The sequence below is a fragment of the Xyrauchen texanus genome, chromosome 4, assembly GCF_025860055.1.
Source record: "Xyrauchen texanus isolate HMW12.3.18 chromosome 4, RBS_HiC_50CHRs, whole genome shotgun sequence".
NCBI classification, from domain to species: Eukaryota; Metazoa; Chordata; class Actinopteri; order Cypriniformes; family Catostomidae; genus Xyrauchen; species Xyrauchen texanus.
In genome coordinates, this window is record NC_068279.1 from 17074873 (window position 1) to 17095233 (window position 20361).

A 20361-nucleotide genomic window follows, 5' to 3' on the forward strand; every position below is an offset into this window, starting at 1 on the left:
ACTCCTCCACATGCAGCAATCACAGTTTTCAGATCCTTCTAGCTGTCAGTTTGTCCAAATACTCAAGTGACATTTCACCCCACGCTTCCTGTAGCACTTGCCATAGATGTGGCTGTCTGTGTTTCTGTTTCAAAAGTGGCATTTTCTTTGCTATTCTTCCCATAAGGCCTGCACACCCGAGTCTTCTCTTTACAGTTGTACATTAAACTGGTGTTGAGCAGGTAAAATTCAATGAAGCTGTCAGCTGAGGACATGTGAGGCGTCTATTTCTCAAACTAGAGACTCTGATGTACTTATCCTCTTGTTTAGTTGAACATCTGGCCTTCCACATCTCTTTCTGTCCTTGTTAGAGCTATTCCATTAGATTACTCAAGGTCAGTAGCATATTCTAAATACTTTGGCTTACTTCTTCAGCACTAGTAGATTTTTTTCACTTGTTTTGACTAAAAACTCTGCAAGTACATTAAGACAAAAACACATGTTAAAAATATATTCTCTGAAAAACCTAAATATCTTATGCAGTGTTGTTTCTAAAACAAGATAAATCAAATTGATCTTGTTTTAAGGATTTTTAGATTTACAGGAAAACAATACAAAATGTATTATCAATAATACGATTTTTCCCTAATATCCAAGGTCTTATTAGAAAAAAGAAATTATGATCTAATGTCAATTTTCTTGATAAAGAAATATGATCATGCCTGGTAACATTTGTATGTAAAATGGCTAGAAATAGCATTTTAGCTTAGCATAAAGCTGACCATCTACACAAGGTTTATTTCAATTTCTTCTGCTCCAAACTTTCTTCTCTGTCTGCTCGTATGAATTTTTGCATTTTTGCAAAAACACATAATAAGAAAGTGTTTCACCGCTATTCAAATACACTATGGATCAGATCATTTATATGTATAAATGTTTTCCATCTGAAAGGACTAAATATTACATGAAACAAATGACAATAAAATGCAAAGTAATCTCTTCAGTAATCAAAATACTTTTTGAATGTAACTCTAAATACCAATTATTTAAATTGTAACTGTAGATGAATACATTTATTTATTTTTTGTATTTTAAATACGTAATCCCCTTACATGTATTCTGTAATTCCCCAACCCTATATATATATATATATATATATATATATATATATATATATATATATATATTTTACAGGGCAGACAACCTCCTCCCTCATTTGGTACTCTTCCTGCAGGCTCATCCTGACATGACCCTCTAGCATGACAATGCCACCAGCCATACTGCTCGTTCTGTGTGTGATTTTCTGCAAGACAGGAATGTCAGTGTTCTGCCATGGCCAGCGAAGAGCCCAGATATCAATCCCATTGAGCACGTCTGGGACCTATTAAACTGGAGGGTGAGGGCTAGGGCCATTCCCCCCAAAAATGTCAGGGAACTTGCCTTGGTGGAAGAGTGGGGTAACATATCACAGCAAGAACTGGCAAATCTGGTGCAGTCCATGAGGAGGAGATGCACTGCAGAACTTAATGCAGATGGTGGCCACACCAGATACTGACTGTTACTTTTGATTCTGACCCCCCCCCTCCCCCCCCCTTTGTTCAGGGACACATTATTCCATATCTGTTAAAACAAATTCAGTTTATGTCTTGTTGAATCTTTTTATGTTCATACAAATATTTACGCATGTGTAGTTTGCTGAAAATAAAAGCAGTTGAAAGTGAGAGGACTTTTACATTACATTACATTTATGCATTTGGCAGACACTTTTATCCAAAGCAACTTACAGAGTCCTTATTACAGGGACAATCCCCCAGAGTAACCTGGAGTTAAGTGCCTTGCTCAAAGACACAATGGTGGTGGCTGTGGGGCTTGAACCAACAACCTTCTGCTTAACAGTTGAGTGCTTTAGCCCACTACACCACTAATACATCCCATATATATATATACTCTTTTATTTGTTTATACATCCCAAACATCCTATTTACATTAATTGATATTGTATACACATTTGTATTTGCATCCAAATATGTAGCTTTCTACTATCATATATATATATATATATATATATATATATATATATATATATATATATATATATATATATATATATATATATATATATACATACAGGTGCATCTCAAAAATGTGAATATCGTGGAAAAGTTCATGCAATTCATGCAAAAGGAGCCCCGACCAAGTAGTGAGTGCATAAATGAATATACTTTCAGAAGGTCGACATTTCTGTATTATAAATTCTATATTCTAATATTTTGAGATACTGGATTTTTTATTTCCATGAGCTGAAAGCCGTAATCATTAAGATTACAACAAAAAAAGGCATGAAATATTTCAGTTTCTGTGAGATAAATCTAGAATATACGGAGGGAAAAAAAAATTTCCATGATATTCAATTTTGTTTTAGATGCACCTGTATATATATATATATATATATATATATATATATATATATATATATATATATATATATAAATGAAAACGCCTTTGTGGTTATTTTTGCTATATGAGAAAATTGTGCACTTTGCATATTGTATTACTGTAATTACTATGAAATTGTTACAATATATATGCTTGTTTAGCTTGAAAACTGATTCATTGTGACGTGTTTATGAGAATTAAGTCTCATGCATCTATTCTCTAGAGCTTAAGGGCCAAAGCGGACGCGTTCATGCGGTAAAAAAAAAAAAAAAAGTAATACGCGACGCAACGCCTATGACAGAACGCAGGGTCTCGAGATGCCCGAGAAGCAGCTGGACGCGCTCATTCCAAAGACGTCCGTCTAGCGCGTTAGTTACTCAGAAAACACGAAAACGCATTCGATAGAAACAAAATTGTATTTCTGAAAATTCCAAAAGAGAATATTTGATTATTCAACGGAAATGGCATGTGTGATAACAACCTCCGCATTTTTAGCATAGGAGAGAGCGTAACATTCAACTAGCGTGTTACGACAGTAATTAACCATTTGCGACACGATACAAATGAAAGGGAAGAGCCCTCAACTGACACCTACATGTCGCAAAATAGTCCGCTTCCCTTATAAACAGCAATTTTATCGTATTAAACTCCACACATAGTTCACTCGAAAATCATTGTTTAATGTAAAACATGATGAGCTGTTGCCTCACAAAATAAGTTTATTCAGCGCACTCAAGCATCTCTTCTATAGACATTCATTTAAAAAACAAACAAAAAAAAAAAAACAGTCTCCTCGCCAATTGTTGCTAACCTTGTAGGCTCGCCTTGATAGAAGGGCTCTGACAACCGCATCAGGGTTACGGATGTTTGCTTGCACTGTCATGACTGCGACGTAGGGAGGCGTTCAAGTTCACTTCTAGTTCACGACAAGGTACATTCTGTTCCAGAAAAACAGCAACGTGTGTGGGTCTGGTTAAAGTAAAATAAGAACAACGTGACCCTATCTGTATTGACAGAGTTGTTAAAAACGAGATGATTTGTTAGACATGTGTTAACATGTTGCAAAGTTTTCCAAATACTAAACCAATGTAAACAACAGCTTCGGGAGTTAATCTTAACCAATGGGTTAATTTGCAATGACGAAATTCCATTTAATTTGACTAAAAATATTAATAAAGAAACGTAATTAAAGTGTCAGCCACAACAGGCTGTAAAAGAAAGTAACAGTACAACTGTATCTAATTTTAAAAGCTATCTTTTCAGACTACGTAAGTATTCTGCTGCTCTCTGTGATGATATAAGGATTGTTTGATGTAGTTTAACTGTGTGGATATATTGTCCCGAATTGAACTTTCCACAACTGTAACCGTGTTACAATATTGTAGTCATTCTGTCAGGCATGCCTATGGGCAAACTCTTGCAATACTCAGAGGGTCGTGGGGGCTGTTCCCTTCGTTGTCAATATTTTCCCAGAATTGTGTCCCAGTGTGAACCTCCCCATGTCCGAAGATTACTCCGAAAAGAGTCATGTTACATTCGCTCTCATTGGCTGAGTTTCCATTTTCCAAAAGCTCTTTGCAAGGGCCTGCCTCAAAGTTTCTACTAAAGATAGGCTATTCATGTAGAGGATAAAAAGCCTGCTCAAATGCATATGGGCATTCTTTATTTAAATTAAAAGACTTAAATTTCAAACGAACTAGAGTCTCATGTGTTAGCTGTAGTTTGCATATACTCAAATGTTTCAATGCAACCTGTTTCCATGAAAATTGAGCGATAAAAGACTGTATATAATGTCAAGTGTGGATAGCAGGACATTCTGCAAGGAAATTGTTGTTTACTGCCCTTTCCATATAACGTGGTTGTGACAGTGAGACAGAGTTCAGTCATTTAACCACTGTTCAAATATATTCATTGTTAGTCCTATATCTTCACTTATTTATACAATATTTACCTCATACGTTGGTGTTTTGTGTGTTATTAGTTACTGATTTCTATGGTTATTTTAATATCTTTTTTTTTCACTGAATGCTAATTTAAATGTGAACCAGACTTGCACTGTAATCAGTGTGACCTTGTCCATTGTGACTTTGGTAACACTTAAAGTTATATTTGTTAATATTAATTATTACACAGCTCTCTGGAATATTCAATTCTGATTTGTCAATGGCGCCATCTAGTGATCTGATATTTTGAGTAACAACCGCACATCCACGCATCAGTCAGCTCATCTGGTTATTCCGGACCATCTTTACTACTTCTCGGATGACAAATTAAACACTGCGTCCCAAACTGGTGGTGATTTTTAGCTATTCAGCGATTTATTTCTTCTCACACTTATTTACACTTATTTACATAATTTCAGTGCAAATTATATTTTATGTCCATGTACTTATTTATTTAGTTTGTAGCCATGTAATAAGCGGGATAGTGTACAGTCAGTCAATTTTTATTTATTAATTTTTTTTATGCAAAATAATCCCTTTCAGGTTAATACAAGACCTGATCACCCTGTCGGAGTTCTTTTGTGATAACAACCAGACTGATTGTACATAACCCTTGCTCAATTATCATACTCATGAACCAAAATTTACAATTATTATTTACATTATATATTCATCTTGTTTCACGTTAATTAATAAAAATACTATTGTTATATTCATATTGCATATTCTTGTTAGTTTGTAATACATTAACTAATGTTAACATACACAGATTTTTTTATTTTTTATATTAGTTGGCCTATATGTAGCAATGAACATAAACCAAGATTAATGAGTGCTGTAGAAGTATTGTTCATTATTAGTTCATGTCAACTAATGTAGTTAACTATTGTTAATGCTAACACACTAATTGTAATGAGGTACCGTGACTTTTACTTGTTTAAATGTCAGTCCGATATTTTTCACATGAGTGTGTTGCACACATTCAACCCATATGCACTCTTCTTATATTGTTTTATTGACTGAAACGGTGCAGAAACTCTGTGGGCACATGCTGTTCTTAGTATGTTAGTACGCCCCTCATCTGATACTCAGAATACTATTGGATCCCTGAACCTTCAATCTGATGCTGCCTGGGTGATTCCTGGTAGTGCATTCAAAGCGTCACTCAGTGTCCAATCAGGTACGAGCTTTATGATAAACACCTTGGGATTCCGCGAAGTACTTTCTTTTAGAAATGACCAGCAAACAGCGTCGCAGAGTTGATACATTTGTGAGGGAAGAAGGGGATGACAGCAAGCCAAGTTTACACACATTCTAGATAATTTTTAGAATAGACATGGGATGTTTCTTCGATTATTTGTGTGTGTATATACTAGCGATATAAGTTTGATACGATCGCCTGGAACTGATACGAAGCACTATTGTCAATCTAGCAGTCACATTAGAACAGAAACGTGTAGGTGTGAAGCACGTTTTCTTGAGTCATCTGTATCGAGATGCGTATGATGAGAAAGTACACTCATTAGTTTGCGAATTGTTGTTTTGAAGTATTTGTGGTACTGTAGGTTACTACTTCGTTACAAGGATATTTGCGTAATTATGACGGACTTTGATATTGCAGCAACGCCATTGGTGCCGGGCTCGAGGAGTGACTGCTCAGACAAACTAGCCGGCGAGGAGGGATCTGAAGAAAATCAAGAGAGTCGGACTCTGTTAATGGTGGCAATGATTCTGCTGGACCTAAATCAGTGTATTCCGAGCGCTCTTGGCAGCGGCATCAGCACCAAATGTATGGTGGACAGTGATGCGGAGAATCAAGTCGGTGTGAGGGACAACCGTGAGAAATGTGGGTTTACAGAGCGCTGCAGAAAGGCCACGAGCAGGGTGAAAAGGACACGGAACAGACTGCATGTGGCAGTGGAGAAAAGACACTGTTGTCCGTATGCTGGCTGTGGTAAAATATATGGCAAATCGTCTCATCTTAAGGCGCACTTCAGAGTACACACCGGTAAGAAAGATAAGCGCGGTTGAATGTATTGATGTAGGCCTATATACAAACTATTATGAGTAGCCTATAGTTACTTAGATTGGACTAATTGCAATAATTAGAATCGGATGTCCGTCTAGTGTTACGCACATAGTTAGCGTGTTCCATGGAACAGTTCGATTTAAGAAATAGCAACTCATGTTACGGTGGGTGTGACCGCAGGCGGAGCTCAAGGGTACACACGAGGGTGGAACAGTTGACACTGTTACTAATAAAAAGTGTGAGCAAACAATATCTGAAGTTGCTTAGTCAACATTGTTAGTCAGAAGAACACAGTGTGATCATACGATTCCACATTGTTATTGCTATCAAATAATTGCGTAAATATGACTTTACAAAAGTAGCCTATAGTTTGTTAATAGCAGCCTAATGATTTGGTTAGACCCATTTTGAGAATGTATTAACTTAGATTTTCTTTAAACTGGTTTATTTATGATTTGCATATTTCTAATATGTTCTATTCAATTACATCTTTTTTATTTTTTTTATCTCGAATGGTGTCCCAGTCACTGGCCCTTGATGATCCGCATACTTCAATGCGACACCCACTAAAATAACCGCATATAACCTATGGGCGCAGCTATGACGTCACAGTCACATTTTTGTAGCCTAGCGGAGCCGATCCCACAGATTCAACAAGTTCACTACTTATAGAAAAACAAAATTGTCCCATATAAAGTCCAATCATGTGGTGTTTATGAACGATTTTGAACTGATTAGCTGTCTCCTACCGATGGCCTACTCTGAAATAGGCTAATAAAAAATACGCCATTAAATTTAGTCTCTTGGATGTGTTTTTAGGTGAGCGACCCTTTCAGTGCACCTGGCCTGGCTGCGCGAAGAAATTCTCGCGCTCGGACGAACTGACGCGACACTTCCGCACGCACACAGGGGAGAAGCGTTTCATGTGCCCGCTCTGCGACAAATGCTTCATGCGAAGCGATCATCTCACCAAGCATGCCCGTAGACACGTCGGTTTCCACCCCAATATGCTCCAGGGTCCCACCGGACGAAGACGACGCTCTTCTGCGTCCATATCATCCTCTGATCATGTGTCTGCTGGTGTCTGAGCAACCGCATGGCCCACTGTATCCTCAACGGGACGGACAGAAATCATCATTACCTCTTTAGGCTGAAACAATGTAATGAACATTAGTCCAAGAGTAAGCCTACTTCATCTAAATAGCTATATTTATAAATTATCATTCACTTACCACAAAGATAAGGGATTCATTTCAACAGAGAGAGGATTTATTACTCTCTCACTTAGTCAAAGAAACATGAATGTATTCTAAAGATATAGACCTATTGCGCTTGGTGAAACAGATACACATATTAAAGATCATATTGAAGTTTCAGATTTTGCAGTACAGGGTGCGATAGGTTCCAAAAAATCTTGCTATGAATCGTAAAACATTGTCTGCGCTTTACTGTTGGGTACTTGAAATATTAACTTAATGAGGTTTTACTCACGCAAACATGCTTTTGCATACATTTTAAACCATTTTTAAGCAATAGCATTGGATTATTGACATACTTTAAAGGAGTAGTTCATACAAAAATCAAAATGATCTCATTATTTTCTTAGCCAAATCCCATCCCAGATGTGTATAACTTTTTATGTTTCAGCTCTGTAGGTCCTCACAATGCAAGTGAATGGGTGCCAAACATTTGAAGCTCCAAAAAGCACATAAAGGCAGCGTAAAAGTAACCTATAAGACTTCAGTGGTTAAATCTATATCTTCTGAGGTGACGTGATAGGTGTGGATGGAAAACAGATCAATATTTAAGTTATTTTTTTTAAAGAAAATCTACACTTTCACATTCTTCTTTTGTTTTTGGTGATATGCATTCTCTGTGCATATAACCACCTACTGGGCAGGGAGAAGAATTTATAGTAAAAAAGGACTTAAATATATATCTGTTTCTCACCCACACCTATCATATTGCTTCTGAAGATATAGATTTAACAACTGAAGTCTTATAGATTACTTTTATGCTGCTTTTTGGAGCTTTCCATTTTTGGTACCCATTTGCTTGCATTGTGTGGATCTATGCAGAGCTGAGATTTTCTTCTAATAATCTTTGTTTTTGTTAAGCAGAAGAAAGAAATTCATACACATCTGGGATGGAATAAGGGTGAGTAATTAATAAGAGAATTAAACATTTTGGGTGAACCTTTAATTTCAGTTATGCAAATGATTGTATATTATTCTTCAGTGGATTCAAGCACTGAAGATACAGTTTATTCAGAACACTATTTTTTAATTCTTTTGAGACTTTTTTCATTATTATTATTTTTAAAAGATTTTTTATTATTATTTGTATTTTTATCAGCCTTCATAAAGGGTGATGCTACTAGAGCTTCACATATAGGCTACAGTTAAACACCGCCATCTAGAGGTTTGTTATGGGAGGACATGCAGTGAGATCTGTGTTGCCTTTGATTTCCAGACAGATGCATGATTTAATTTATTATTGCACTACTGGAGACAGAACATTATATATTTCTCCCACTCACCTTTGTTTTATTAGTGTTCTGATAGCATTTACATTCAATCAATGAACTAGGTCATTAACATATATTGTTAGTTTATTTCCAGGTAATATTGCTTTCAGAATGCATTGGGGTTTTCAATTTCACATTCTCTTGAATTCAGCTGTTCAACTGTTTACTTGAAATATTACTGTCATTTGAATCTATATTCAGTTTAAATCTGCCATGTTGATCAGCCATTGTGCTTAACCAGCCACGATAATACACATGTGAATTATACTTAATGACACATCCATCTGCTGGACCTTTATTCAGTTTATTTTATAGACTATATAGACTCTTTTTTATATATTAATTTTATGTTATGGGAACTGATCAACACAGTTTGTTTTTATTGTAACAAATTATCTGTATTGATTTCTTCTCAATTGTTCTCACGGTGAGCTTTTATTCAGGAAGCAGGTCATTTCAAATACACTGTCATTGTAAAAATGCTGGACTCAGCCTGTGCCTTGTGTTTTGAGGTTCCATCAACTTAGTTTGTAAAATGTATTAGCAAGATACTGAGGAATATTTCACTTTAATTTACAAAAAAAATGTCTCAGTTGCACAGTTTGAATGGCAAGGTTGTGATGTATCAATTACTTTTATATGTACTGTATATATTTAAACTTTGAGCTACTACAATTGTACTTATATATTCTGTACTTTACATCAATATCATTTAAGTGCAACATTCATATTTTTAATTTCATTGCCTGCAAATTATGGCATTACAGGCTGACACATTAAAACAAATGAAAGATGACAGTAAGGGTTACATTTGCTTGTGTAAATTCTAATTAAATATATATAATAACAATAACAATTATCGTTTCATAAAGCTCACAATCAAGCTGCATGGGCTTTCTTTCGGTCTTGAAATTAGTAAATCATAATTCAGGTGAGATTTTATTGATATCACTGAAACCGATAACAACATATCACATAAATGGGCTTTCCCACATCATTTGTTACATTTATGACAGAAAACACTGCTTTTATCCATCCACAAGTTCTCACCTTTGGTTACGCTTTTAATTGAACACATCAGGCTATTACATTTTAGTCATAGTTAAGATAGACTAAATGGTGAATAAGAGAAGTTAAAATTTGGATTTTGTGAAACAGCTTGATCATGAAAATGTGTACATAATATATAAAATAGCCTTATGAAAATCCTGTGTTTGGCTTCAAAACTCAAAAGAAGGGTAAGCTATAACCTGGAAAAGGATTGAATGTGTTGAGGAACAGTGCAAAATAACACACAAATATTGCAGCTTCATCATTGACAGAATTAATCATGTTTAATAATAATAATGGATGTTAAGACAGGCTGAAAAAATGTATTATTTTGACAAAGCTAACATTCTGTATGTAGCTCCTAAAACCAGTGGAAAACGGTATGTGTATAAACAGCCCATGGTATCTGCGAAAGTACTGAATGAGAAGTAACTGATTTCCATGAGATATTTATCATATATATGCTAAATTATAAAGAACAGAAAGCACATTCCACAAAAAATGTACATAAAAATTATTTGGCAGGATCACCTGATCAGATCAGCCACTACTGTTTGATTTCTGAACATCTCCTTGAATAAAACAATTCTTTATAAATAAGCTTACATGAGCTTTAAATATTGAACATTTTATAACCTGCAGTGAGAGACAGTCACTCAGAATAGGTCTTCATATAAGAATTTTTATCATCTTAGGTCCGTGGTGACATGGTATTGTGAAAATAACATTAGCCCAGGCCTTGACATTTCTAAGAGAAAGATACGAGAATAATTGAGAATAATCATGTAAACCCTGTGCTACGGTTCAGCTCTTAGATTCTCGTTCAGATGTCAGATCCTGGCAGAAAACACGGCATGGGAGAGGAACTTACGCCTACTGCAGGACTGGACCTAAACTGGTCGTGAATGGGTAGATGGGGGTGAAATCAACGTGCATAACGAGCTATGAAAGACAGCTGCAGAGTTTATAAAGATAAAGCAGATGCAGGATTATAATTGGATGAAATGCCTGAATTAAATAAATGGTGTAATGCTACTGTGTCTTCCAGACAGAACTACTGCTACACTTCCATTTCCAATCAGGTAAAACTATTCAGACTATCTAAAAAGGGTCACTGTAAAGAAACATTTCCATTATTTTAATTAGTCTGTAATCCAGTGCTGATGCAAATGTGATTCAGATAAACACAAATAAATATGTGAGATATTACGTTTTTAAAAGTGTGATGCTCAGGTGCATACCAGACAAGGCTGCTGTTAGCGCTGCAGTACAAACGCACCAACATGCAAAATGTTAAACGGAAACAAACTGAAGTACAGTATAGCCTCAATAGCAGCCACTAACAATAAACATCCAACCAGTTACATACCGTAACGACAAAGTTAATGCAACGAGTGCAACATGAAAGCAGAAAATTCTGTATATAAGCTATTTCAAACTCTCTGTAACATCAAGTTTTGTTTAATTCATAATTAAAGCTTTTTAATGCTTTATTTTTTCTATGTTCACTTATAACACAATGCTGGATAGGAGATGCAAGACAGCAGACTCTCTCCAGCTTATTAGCTTACAGTGCGTATCCTGCCATAGGAGGAAGCAACCGATAGTAGTCATGTTAAGAATCATATGTTATAGTAAATGTGTGCATACATATAATGTGTTTTTTGTGTGTTCACATTTTCCTGTAAACCATGTTCATCATAACATTTACTGTACATTTCCCTTTGTAATACTGACTAGATGTTTTGACTGAGACTATTAAAGAAAACAGATAGGGAGAGATTGACAGGGAGCAAAGGGAGGGAAGAAATGTGAGTTTACTGGATTTGACAAGCAGTGGAAGAAGTGGCTTGGCAGCACATGCAGGTTGAGTTGACAGATTTTGGCGGTATGAGATCCAGGTCTTCATCGTCAGGGATCTCATCCAGCCTGTATCCATCTTTTAGTAGTTGAATGTTCAGGTCCTGGTTTATCTGCTGTAGAATGCAATGAACAGCATATCAGGCTGTGCTGTTTAACTGTCATGGTGACAAATGCTTAATTAAATCATAGTAATTCATTAGACTTTCCTGGCAGCAGTTATTTTATAGATTAATAAGACCTGTATTCTTACATTGTGGTTGGCACAATAGCTTATTTGAAGACATTTTATGATTCAATGATATGAACAACATAATGAATATGATGCAGTGCAAGCAGTACAATAAGAATAGAGCAATGATGAATTTTAAAGGAGAATAAGGAGAGAAAATTAAGGCAAAGAGGAATTTTGTGCATAAAAGAATTATGTGTCGACTAAGAGAGACTTTTGTGAAGGAAGTCTACTTTCATGATGGCTGTGGCATGGAGCTAAGGACTAGAGTTATTAGGTATCTATTCCCTTAGAGATCTCACCTCAGCTGACGAGTATCCTGATGAGGAATATCTAGACATGTCAAAGTCGTCATCGCTGTGAGGCAAGAGAAAACAGTTTGTTTGATGTCTGGGGCCTACACCGAAACAATATTAACTGAAAAAAATGTGCTTCATGTGGTAACATCGTCATCTAAATTAACTGGTTTGATTAATAAAAAAAAAATACCTGAACACATTAGATTACACCAGCAAAATTAATTTCAAGAGTTAGCTCAAGTCGAAATAAATCCTTAAAGGAAAAGTTCACCCAAAAATGAAAAGACCCATTGACGCCCCGATCTGTATTTCATATATGGAGCCTTTAGCTGAATTAATTAAAAGTCATAAGCAAATAAAAGGAGTAGTTATAGACGAAGAACATAAGTTATCAATGTAAGCCAACGATGTTATATTATATGTGACAAATATAAATAAATCTCTTACAGTAATGATGGACGTTATTCAGCAATATAAGTACAGTGTCAGGATATAAATTAAATGAGTCTAAATCAGAAAGTATGATTTTGGGCCCACCATTGGCTAGAGGAAAAAGACAAAACAATTTAAATTCAATTTGGAGTATACCACAAAATCTTTTAGAATTATACAAATATAATTATGGGTTCCTAGAAAATCAACTTAAGGAAGATTTAAAACAATGGAGATTTATTCCCCTGACCCTCGCAAAATGAATAGAAACTATAAAAATGAATATTCTCCCTAGGTTTCTTTTTCTTTTTCAAAACCTATAACACAAAGGGTTTTTAAACAATGGGATGACAATATACTTTGTAAATATATATGGGATAATAGGAAACCTACAATTGGTTTTAAAATTCTTAAGTTATCAAAAAGGCTTGGAGGACTAAGACTCCCAAATGTAATAAATGACAATAAAGCTGCCCAAATTCAACCTGTATTGATTTGGATGAATGAAGAATCTACAGTGAAATGGAGGAAGATGTAAATTTATCAAATAGAGGAATCTATATATCTTTGTTCTTATCCAAAAAAAGCAATACATTTAAATTAATAGATAATATTTGTATTAGTAGTACTTATAGAGTTTGGGTAGAAATAAGTAAAAATAGTAAAATTAAGGAAGATATAGTTCATTTACAAGAAATTGCTAAAGATCCTGATTTCTTGACAAATAGATTAGAAAATACATTTAAGTTTTGGGCAGACAGAGGTCTGAAAATCTTCAATTGTTCACTGATAAATGAATGGATTCTTTTCAAACCTATCAAAAGGTATGAGCTTCCAAATTCAATTTTGTTTTATTATTTAGAGGTAAGAAGCTATTTATTAAGCAATGTTAAAGTAAAATAAATAAAAAATTTTACTAAATAAAACTAATTACATTATTAATACATACAATAAACTAATCCAATGCAAAATGTAGGATCTTTAAAGAGTGCACTTGAAGGAGATGTACAGGACACTCAAGAGTAAAATTATATGTAGGTGGGAGGGTGAATTAAAAATAAATCAGTCAGCAAGACTGGGAAGAAATATTATATAAAACATTTCGAACTACTCAAGGCCAAACCAAAGGGAATATGAGATTTTTCTATAACACCTGTTATTCAAAGTAAATACAATAGTTTGGTAAAAGGGGATTGTTGGCGAAACTGTGGAGAAAATAAAGCTCATTATAGTCATATTCTAGGGTGCTTTAAATTTACAATTTATTGGAATTAAGTGATTAGACAGATTAACCTAATATTTAGTTGCACAATAGAAATACTTCCAGAAAACCTTATTTTGTGTAAAATGCCATTGTCCTTATGAATAAAACTGAACAATATACATTTAGGGTAATCAGAATAGCAGCTTTAAAACAGATTACAAAAAATGGGTTTAAACCAGAACCCCACTCAATCTCAAAGACTGAGAGAAACAATTTCGGAAATATACCAAATGGAGAAAGTAACATTTAAATTAATAATAAAAGCCTGGAATGTGAATATAGAGGAGATTTGCTCAAACGCATTATAATTAAATAGACTGTTCTCTTCCGATCTTTGAGTTTTCATTTTTGAACATAATTATTTAAATAATTATGAGGTATGATGTTTGATGATCTAATTTAACACTTAAAACGAGGATGTGGTTTTAACTTTCTTTCTTTTTCATGTAATTTGTTTCTTAAAGGTATTAATTGCACATGTTATTTATGGAATATGCTTGAAAATATATGGTTACTGAAATTAGCATCCTGTTTTACTTTCTTTTCTTTTTTCTATTTTAATATTTATGTATGTAGAGATATATTAATCTATATACGTATATACTGTGTGTGTGTGTGTGTGTGTGTGTGTGTGTGTGTGTGTGTGTGTGTGTGTGTGTGTGTGTGTGTGTGTGTGTGTGTGTGTTTCCTTCTCTTTTTTCTTTCTCTAAGTAAACAAATATTTTAAGATAATTATTTTTTTATTGAAAATTATTCCATCATTTACTCACTCCATGACATCATGGCTTTCTGTCTTCTGCTGAACACAAACTAAGATCTTTAGGAGAATATCTCAGCTCTGTTGGTCCATATAATGCAAATGAAAGTGTACCGAAGTTGAAGCTCCAAAAAGCATATAAAGGCAGAACAAAAAGTAATTCATAGGACTCCAGAGGTTAAATCCATGTCTTCAGAAGGGATATTACAGGGGTGAGTGAGAAACAGATCAATATTTAAGTCCTTTTTTATTATAAATTCTTCTCCCTGCCAGTAGGTGACAATATGCACAAAGAATGCAAATCAGCAAAAAACATTTATAGTAAAAAAGGACTTAAATATTGATCTGTTTCTCACCCACACCTATCATATCACTTCAGAAGACATGGATTTAACCACTGGACTCTGTATTTATAATGATTTTTGAAACTTCAAAGTTCAGGCCACCATTCACTTGTATTAAATGGACCAACAGAGCTGAGATATTCTTCTTAAAATGTCTTCATTTGTGTTCAGTAGAAGAAAGGAAGCCATACACATCTGGGATGGTATGAGGGTAAGTAAATGATGAGAGAATCTTCATTTTTGTGTAAAAAGTGGTAACCTGTGATTGTTACATTAAGGTGCTATTTCTGGCTGATCTAATACAAAAAAAGGTGTTTTAAGGATGTAACCTAATGTATTCAGGTTGATTCATTCATTTTAAATAATATTTTGTCTTAATTTAGATGTTACCACATGAAGCACATATATAGGTTGACCATTTAATTTTTTAGCGTATGAGGACATAAATAAATCAGTGTAGGAATGAGTGAGAAGCTTACCTGTCTGTGTCCAGAGCAACTAAAGGCTTCTCATCTGGATTCTGGTCTAAAGAGGAGTAGCCTTTATTGGGAACCACTAGCCTGAATGGAGAGAGAAAAAGTGAGACAGAGCAACAGAATTAGCATTAAAGATCCTTGCAGTCATTTTGTTAGGTTTGTGAATGAATGTGCACTAAAACAGGTCCCTTTTGAAAACAATATCAGGTTTTACCTGATATTGTTTTCAAAAGGGATAACTTTCTCTAAACAACATTCCATATAAAGTGGACAATTGTACCTTGTCCGGACCATCACATTATTTTTCTTGGGTTGTTGATTGACAGGGCTTCCAGCATTGCCATTTTTCAGTGATCCTTTTCTAGCAAGCTCTCTCTGTTTGTCTATACAGAGGGAAAATATGGTGCAGTCAGCACACTATGTGTTTAAAACAAAGAATTGCAATGCATTTAGTAACAGACAGATGCTATGAATGTAAGTGCATAGCATTGGCAGTATGGACTAACACGAAACTCACCTATCTTCATGTGAATGGGAGAAGGTTTATAGTTTAGAGTGGCAGGCTCGCTCTCCCTGGTATCTGAATCAGCCTCTGATGCGGTTGACGATGCTGGATCCTGGTGTCAGAGCGAAAAGGGAAAAGAAATGTCAGGGCTGTCCAGTTTCATTGATCAATGTCAAAGTTTATTTGATTTTTGTTCTTCCTGACAAGGGCTTTGCTCTTGACTATTTTTCAGCAATCCTGGATGGGAATGGCATGCATCAAATGGGCATAATGGCGCAATGCAACACATCTTGCTATTCGTTTTACCAAAAATGTACCTAGTATTGAACATCATGTGTATTAAGATTTGTTTTCGAAGACATCTGGTCTTGATTGCTTGTCACATGTTTTAGAACAAATCAAATATGCTTGTTCAAATGGCATTGGTCATTTGTTGAATATGGGCCCTAATGTTTGCTCTTTGAACACAGAGATCAAAATGTTGTTATTTTCCTGCGATTTATTGATGGATTTGGAATTAGCCGGGAGGGGTATTCTTCAGGGGATTATTCGGGTACCAAAGCACGTATTCTGCATAATGAGGCAATCTACGACAAAGAAGGCCTCTACAAGATTCATAAAACATGCCGACATTTTCAGCATGGTCATTGTATGTTAAAGACAGTGTTACGCTGGAGGTCCGCCAAGACATTTGAATAACTTGGGGTGAAGATGATGTTGTTTTCGTTGCAGGGAGTCATATAGCAGAGCGGTGTCCTCTGTGCGCAGCATCACAGTAGCAACCTTATATTAGCTAGCTAAATATATACAACATCCACAGCCTACAGAAGCGACCTAATCGATCTGACATAATAAAAGATATGTGGCATTATTATAAAAGTAACGGTCCGTTCTGAAGAAACGGCACAATATGGGACCAATGAAATCCTCCGGCCATCAGTTCATATTAAACCAAACCAGTTCATTAAAAAATATTAAATACTGACAACATTTGTGCTTTTATTATTTATTAATTAATACATTTCGTTTAAAACTTACAAATGGCTGTATCTCTGCCTCAGTCGGCACCTGGAATCTGTCAATTTCTTCCATCATCTTGGCGGCGAGGTGTCTGGGCTTTTTCTGATAGCGTTTGTGAGAGGTTTCTGCGGTGGACCGCAACTATATTTTCTTAAAAATATAATTATTTTAGAAATATGTCGTTGGATATTTTTCAGCCGTAAGAATGTCCCCAACTCTCCTTCATCCCAGCGATCGCTCATTAGCCAGCAGTGACCGAGTGGCGACTAAACCACCCACTTCCGGGAGAAGTCAGTCTTTCGCCACGCTCAACGCCATCGACTGATATCTGCTGCTCCACCCAAAACCAGCATCACAAATACATAGGGTTTATCTGAAGGTGTGTGCAACCTTAAGATGGCTATATTTTGTGCAGGGTTATGTTGTGTTGGACGCAGTAGCGGATCCTGGCATAGGCGATATAGCCAGGCGCCTAGGGTGGCAATGCTCTCTGGGGCGGCACAGGGTACCAGCCAGACCGCCCCCGCACAGAGTTCGCAAAATCGCGATGGGAGAAAGGTGCCCCGAATTGTGCCGCCTCGCCCCTGGCTCGCAAGATCGCGATGGGAGAAATGTGTCCCAAATTGTGCCACCGCACAGAGCTCGAAAGATCGCGATAGGAGATATAGGTGCCCCAAATCGTGCCACCCTGCCCCGGCACAGCTTGCAAGATCACGATGGGATAAAGGTGCTATATGGTTAGGATTATGGATGTTCATAATGTATTCTTACATTATGAACAAACATAAGATAACAATGATAAACAGTTGGCCTATAGGCTACAGCATGACACAGGATCTTCTTAGTGGTCTTGCAATGATTAGTATCGACCATGTTTGGTTTGGCCAGATTGCTGGGAAGATATGACAAAGTCATGATGATTTTGCATCAGTGAAAACTAGGAGGGGAGGGTTACATTTTAAATTTGTAAGAATTCTACCATATACTTTATTTAATTGTGCAATTTAAGTTAAGTACTGTATATAGGCTACTGTGTAATGTCAATGTTAATAGGATGAGCCATATATATATATATATATATATATATATATATATATATATATATATATATAAGGGGTGTTTAGGGGGGTGCCACGTCTCGCTTAGGGCACTGGTAAGCCAAAACCACCACTGGTTGGACGATGTTTTGCCATACAATGTCGAACATGTATCAGGAGTGTTGAATAGGAATTGGAATCAGATTACTGTAATGTAAAAAAAAAGCTTTTGGTCCCTTAAAATAGCTTTGTACATTGTCCCTTATGTGTGTGATTTATAGAGCTAAGTGGAAGTGGGCCACATTTATGCACCTGTCAAATACCAAGGCCAGACTTCAGGACCCTGGACAGCTTCTTCATTTCTGCATATACCTTTATGTGAGCCAGCTCATCCACTGGCAGTGTCACAGTCTAATAGCTGCCTTTCTTTTGTTCTGTTTTCTGTGCTCTACTCACCAGTTTAGAGTCTGTGCTGTACTCTTTAGGTTTCTCAGATATGGACACTACCTTGCTTAGACTGGCTTCTTTTGAACATGCTTTGACTGGGAGTTTAAAGAAATAGTACACCCAAAAATGAATATTCTCTCATCATATTCTAACCCTCATGTGAATGACTTTTTTTCTTCTGCTGGACACAAACAAAGATTTTTAGAAGGAGGTCCTCACAATGTATGTTGAGTTGAGTATACTTTATTGTCCCGTAAGGGAAATTTGTTTTGGACTGCATACACAAAAGCCAAAACACACACAAAACGTTAACATACTATTACTCACAAATATTAAATAGCAACAGTATCCCAATACAACAATACTATATAAAAACAATAAAACCATGAAAATGAAAAGGTGATCATTTGAAGCTCCAAAAAGCACGTACAGGCAGCATGAAAGTAATTCACAAGACTCCAGTGGTTAAATCTATATCTTGATAAGTGATGCAACTGTAGGTGAGAAACTCAATGAGAAACATCAATATATTAATAAATTCTCCTCTCTTCCCAGTAGGTGGCGATATGCAAAAAATTTTTTTGTCAAAATCACAAGAAGAAGAGTGTGAAAGTGAAAGTGGAGATTTATAATAAAAGAGGACTTATATTGCTTATATTGCTTCTGAAGTCATTGATTAAACCACTGGAGTCGTATGGATTACTTTTATGCTGCCTTTATGTGCTTTTGGAGCTTCAACTTTGGTACATATTTACTTGGATTGTAGTGACCTACCAGAGTGAAATATTCTTCTAAAAAGCTTTGTTTGTGTTCAGCAGAAGAAATACAGTTAAACACATCTGGGCTGGCATGAAAGTTAGTAAATGATGAAACTTGATGATGAAAACAAAATCATAGCAAAGATTTATATTGTCTACTATCAACTACTATTACAGCTTGATTTTCGTTGCATTTCTCTCCATGGTGGCAATAGTTTATCTCTGTAGAAATGTGTTAGCCAGCAGATGGCGCTAACCAATAAGGCCGGAATTATTAACCATCTCACTGAGGGATATATTTGAAATTAGACATATTACCAACCTGGCAAATCGTCTGGTATGAATGCAAACACTTCTGGTAAAAGCACAATTTCTTTGTTTTCAATTGTGCATTTTCAAGTAAAATGATTGTTCATTTAGAAACTAAAAAGTATGTCACAATTTACTTACTCTCATGTCATTACAAACCTGTATGACTTTCTTCTGTCGAACAAAAATGGAGATGTAAGGCAGTTCAACTGCATCTTTTTTCTATTTGGTCTTTTTTCACAAACATTTTGCCTAACTTCTCTTTTTGTGTTCTACAGAAGAAAGAACGATATTCGGGATTGTACATCTTAGAAATGTTAATAAGGGTGATATGTTTTTTTTTTTTTTTGTTAGCTTAAATAATTACATTTAAACAAATTCTTGCATCTTACAACAGCCCAATCAAGTATTTCCAATATTCTTATTGATTTTAGTAGAGCAAATATCTAATTAGTGCTGCATATTACAGTGTATAATCTCTAATTTATAATTAGTGGTAGAAAAAAACAATGGCGATAAGTGCAAAGATGAATGTTCTGTAAAAAAGGACTAAGTAATGTGTGATAGTGAGATAGTGAGATTGAAAAACGTAAAAACTGTAACGTTAACAACTAAAATGATGAAATGTGATGGAGAAAGTGCTATGCTAAATTAAAG

General features: G+C 35.5%; 2 protein-coding genes across 2 annotated transcripts; one reads left to right on the forward strand and one right to left on the reverse strand.

Moving 5' to 3' along the window:
• The first annotated feature begins 5566 nt into the window (after nucleotides 1-5566).
• LOC127643185 (Krueppel-like factor 9) lies at nucleotides 5567-9394 on the forward strand. Its single transcript, XM_052125806.1, has 2 exons — nucleotides 5567-6366; nucleotides 7207-9394. The coding sequence occupies exons 1-2, from the start codon at nucleotides 5958-5960 to the stop codon at nucleotides 7473-7475; spliced, it is 678 nt and encodes a 225-aa protein (XP_051981766.1). The 5' UTR covers nucleotides 5567-5957; the 3' UTR covers nucleotides 7476-9394.
• Nucleotides 9395-9534: 140 nt separating this feature from the next.
• Nucleotides 9535-17656, reverse strand: LOC127643186 (protein FAM219A-like). The gene is made up of 6 exons (XM_052125807.1): nucleotides 17172-17656; nucleotides 16146-16245; nucleotides 15909-16011; nucleotides 15632-15712; nucleotides 12359-12413; nucleotides 9535-11940 (listed from the first exon to the last, which is right to left on the reverse strand). Exons 1-6 carry the CDS (start codon nucleotides 17226-17228, stop codon nucleotides 11782-11784), a joined length of 555 nt encoding a protein of 184 aa, XP_051981767.1. The 5' UTR covers nucleotides 17229-17656; the 3' UTR covers nucleotides 9535-11781.
• Between the last annotated feature and the right edge of the window lie 2705 nt (nucleotides 17657-20361).